The sequence below is a fragment of the Cariama cristata genome, unplaced genomic scaffold (genome assembly GCF_000690535.1).
Source record: "Cariama cristata isolate BGI_N322 unplaced genomic scaffold, ASM69053v1 scaffold11392, whole genome shotgun sequence".
NCBI classification, from domain to species: Eukaryota; Metazoa; Chordata; class Aves; order Cariamiformes; family Cariamidae; genus Cariama; species Cariama cristata.
In genome coordinates, this window is record NW_009602132.1 from 1 (window position 1) to 4,038 (window position 4,038).

Sequence of the window (4,038 nt, forward strand, 5' to 3'; positions counted from 1 at the left end):
TACGACTACGAGGGCTACAACTACCTGGAGTACAACGCGGACCTTTTCCAGGCCATCACAGGTGGGAGCCGTGCGTGCTGTGTCCAGTCTGAAGAGTTGGGGACAATCCTGGGGGGTCGCAGTCCCCAAAGACCCGGGGTGGTGTGTCCCCGAGGAGCGCAAATGCCATCCTAAGTTTCACTAGGAGGAGTGTGGCCAGTAAGTCACAGGATGTGTTTGCCTGCACTCGGTACTGGGGGTGATGCCCAGGAATCCCCCAAACTCCAGAGGGGTATGGGAAAATAGGAGAGGGGCCAGCAGAGGCTCACCAGGACGCAAGGGTGGGAGGCTGAGGATGGCCACTCTGTCTCCAGAGAGCAGCGCAGCCCCACCACCGATCACGTAGAGGTGGGCAACCACCACCCTTGAAGGTTTCCACCACTGAAAAGCTGGCAACAGCCTCACTGCAAGCAGGAGGTTGGCGGGGAGACCCCTCCAGGTCCTGTCCACCAGCCCTTGGGTGACCACAAGCAGTGACACGAGGTTTTTCTCCACCAGATCACTACATGCAGGTGCTGAGCTGCAAGCAGGGCTGTGTTACGGAGCTGGCCTCGCAGCCCGGCCGGGAGAAGCCTTTGGAGGATTTCCTGCCCTCGCACTTCAACTACCTGCAGTTTGCCTACTACAACAGTAAGCAGCTCGTTGCCCCGTCCTCCATTTGCCATCAGCGCTGGATGTTGTGCTCTGCATGGACTGTTCTTCACGGGCAGAGGTCATAGATTTGTAGAATGGTTTGGGTTGGGAAGGAACCTTCAAAGATCATCTAGTCCAACACAAAATGCAGGGACATCTTGCACTAGATCAGGTTGCTCAGACCCCCATCCAACCTGACCTTGAACACTTCCCATGATGGGGCATCCACAGCTTCTCTGGGCAACCTGTTCCAGTGTCTCGCCACTCTCATCACAGAAAATGTCCTTATGGCCAACCTAAACCTACTCTCTTTCAGTTTAAAACTGTTGCCCCTTCTCCTGCCACTACAAGCCTTGGCAAAAAGTTGTCCCCATCTTTCTTGTAAGCCCCCTTTATGTATGGAAAAGCCGCAATAATGTCTCCCCAGAGCCTTCTCGTCTCCCGGCTCAACAGCCCCAGCTCTCTCAGCCTTTCTTCACGGAGGCGTTCTCTCCCTCTGACCATTTTTGTGGCCCCCTCTGGACCCACTCTAACAGGTCCGTGTCCTCCTTGTGCTGTGGACCCCGGAGCTGGATGCCGTGTTCCAGGTGGGATCTCATGAGAGCGGAGTGGAGGGGAGCATCACCTCCCTGAACCTGCTGCCCACGCTTCTTCTGATGCAGCCCAGGATACTCTCGGCTTTCCGGGCTGCGAGCGCACATTGCCGGGTCATGTCCAATTTTTCGTCCACCAGTATCTCCAAGTCCTTCACCGCAGAGCTGCTCTAAACCCATCCATTCCCCAGTGGAGGACCTTCCTACACTCGACCTTGTTGGACTTCATGAGGTTCACACAGGCATGCTCCTCCAGCCTGCAGTGTTCTGCGGGAGATCTGGATCTCGCTGCGCCTGGCTGCAGTAACCCTCCACATCGCTTTAGATGCTCAATTCCCAGGCAGCTTCGCTTTCCAAGTGAAACAACAGCCTAGAGAAGCTTTTTTTCCCTCCTGCCAGCTATCCACCTCTTGCTCCAAACCACAGAGGCACCCTCCCCCTCCAGAACAGTTAGTTATAACCCAGGCAAATATACTCAGTTTTATTTTACTTTTTATTCACCTCCTTAGAAAAATCTAAACTGTTTCGGTGCAGATTTCTCCAAAAGGAAGGGAGAAAAAAAAAAAATTAAGCCCAAGGATTGAAAAGCAGCGATCCTTTGCATGGAAGTGGGTCAGGGTGCTGAAGTGGCTGAAAATTGCAGGTTAGCCTGGAAGTGGTTGGGTCTTGCTGCCTGGAAATAGGCTTCAGGATGTTTTCCAAGCAGTGGCCCTGATTTCTGGTGAGGTGATTTCTGGAGGCAGGAGAGTGCCTCGGACTCTTAATTTTGCCTTTTTGACAGCAGTCATCTTTGCTCCAGCGTCTCTGCCCTACTTGAAAGACCCTTTGGAGAACAAGAAGGACTTTCTCTCTTGTTTCTCCTCAGTATCCGTGTTCACTCTGTCCCTGATGCGCTTGGGCGTGCTGTTAACAGCTCTGTTTTCTTTGCAGATGGGAATTATGAAAAAGCCATTGAATGCACCAAAACCTATTTGCTCTTCTTCCCAAACGATGAGGTGATGAACCAGAATTTGGCCTACTACACCGCCGTCCTGGGGGAAAACCTGGCAGGACCCATCCAACCCCGAGAGGTGAGCGACCCGCTGGGTTGAGCCATTGCAGAGACAGCTTCGCCCCTCCCTGGGGACCTCTGCAGAGGTTTTGGGGTCTGCTCTGGTCCAGCCATGCTTCGGTGGCAAGGTGGAGAGGAACGGATAGATGCAAGACCCAACAAGCTGGAAAATAGCCAAGAGACTGAAAAACATCACTGGCAAAATGTCTTTGGCCAAGTGGAGGCTTGATGGCTTACACGAATGGACCAGCTCTTGGGGAAAGGTCTGCGAGAGGCAGACGGACAGACTTTTTAGGAGGATCTGAGCCCACCTCTGCTACGCACTTGCACAACTGAAGTGAAATTGCTTAAAAAGGAGAGGATTTGGCTTCAAAATAGCTGGATCTGGATGCTCAGGTGCTGCCTGGAAGGTGGTCGGCAGGGACGGAGGTCTCTGCCCCACCTCAGCTGGAGCAGGGAAGGGAATCGGCTTCTAAAGAGCTTCCTGCAGGAGGGACACGCATGTGCCCCTGCCTCCCCCGTCCTCTCCCCAGGGCTTGGTCCACACGGGACAGGGAAGTTCATGCGGGATGGGGAAAGCCACTTGCTTCCCAGCTGCCAGAGGGACCGGGAGACCAGGGCTGCGGGTCTGGAGCAAGGACTGCGGGAATGATGTAAACCTGCGCCCTCCTGCCCTCGCTCGGGGTCTGTCCACAGCCCTCGTGCTGTGCCCTCACCCTGTGCCTCTGCCCCTCGCCGCAGGAGATCCAGGCGTACCGCCAGCGGAGTCTGATGGAGAAGGAGCTGCTCTTCTTCAGCTACGACGTCTTCGGCATCCCCTTTGTGGACCCGGTGAGTGGTGCTGGACCAAGCTGGATGCGGTGGCCAGATGGAAAGGGGATGAGGGGTCTGCATCCCAGCCGGACCTTCGTCCAGTTCCTGATGTTGTTCTCCTGGCTGCAGGACACATGGACACCCGAAGAAGTGATCCCAAAAAGGCTGCGAGAGAAACAAAAGTGAGTGCTCGCCCAAGCTGATGGCCAAGCCTACCCAACGGGAGGACTGACGGGACGTACCCCGCTTCCTCCGTGGGGTGTGGTGCCATGGAGCTGCTGACAGGGAGGGGTTTTGTTGTTGGGGCTGGAAGAGGCTGCTGGAGGGCAGAACTTTGCTCCCCATCAGCCCTTGGGGTGGTGGGGTTGGGTAGGTCATCCCAAGCAGCTCCGGGTGAGGGATGCGTTGAGATGAGTCTCTCCAGCCTTGGGCTTCGTCACCGGCCCCTGGAGACAACTTGTCCTGGTGCCCCTCGTTCCCGACACGGGGACAACGGGGCGGTGGAGCTGATGGCTGCCGCATGCCCAGGGCGGAGCGGGAGACGGCGGCGCGCATCTCGGAGGAGATCGGCAACCTCATGAAGGAGATCGAGACGCTGGTGGAGGAGAAGGCCAAGGAATCTGCTGATATGAGCAAGTTCATCCGAGAAGGTGCAGGGGGCCGGGCTGGGAGGTGGGACGGGGACCTCCGTGTCCCCTGCTGCCAGCTCGCAGTCCCTCCACGTGGGTGGTGGCAGGACCACAGCTTCCCCCAGCGCTGTACCCCAGGGTTGGTGGCACCCATCCCTGTGTCCTCCTGATCCCGTTTGTGCCACAGGTGGCCCCTTGGTGTACGAAGGAGCCAGCGTCACCATGAACTCCAAGACCCTGAATGGCTCCCAGCGTGTCGTGGTGGACGGAGTCCTTTCCG

General features: G+C 56.5%; 1 protein-coding gene across 1 annotated transcript in view; it reads left to right on the plus strand.

The window, feature by feature from the left end:
- Window positions 1-3: 3 nt before the first annotated feature.
- The window catches only part of LEPRE1 (leucine proline-enriched proteoglycan (leprecan) 1), a gene marked incomplete at its 5' end in the record, with an annotated part of 5,922 nt that continues 1,887 nt past the window's right edge, over window positions 4-4,038 (plus strand). Inside the window, 7 exons of the mRNA XM_009694614.1 lie at window positions 4-61; window positions 538-669; window positions 2,196-2,335; window positions 3,058-3,147; window positions 3,259-3,311; window positions 3,658-3,779; window positions 3,946-4,036. Coding sequence (XP_009692916.1) covers window positions 4-61; window positions 538-669; window positions 2,196-2,335; window positions 3,058-3,147; window positions 3,259-3,311; window positions 3,658-3,779; window positions 3,946-4,036 — 686 coding nt within the window. The remainder of the gene's footprint in view (window positions 62-537; window positions 670-2,195; window positions 2,336-3,057; window positions 3,148-3,258; window positions 3,312-3,657; window positions 3,780-3,945; window positions 4,037-4,038) is intronic.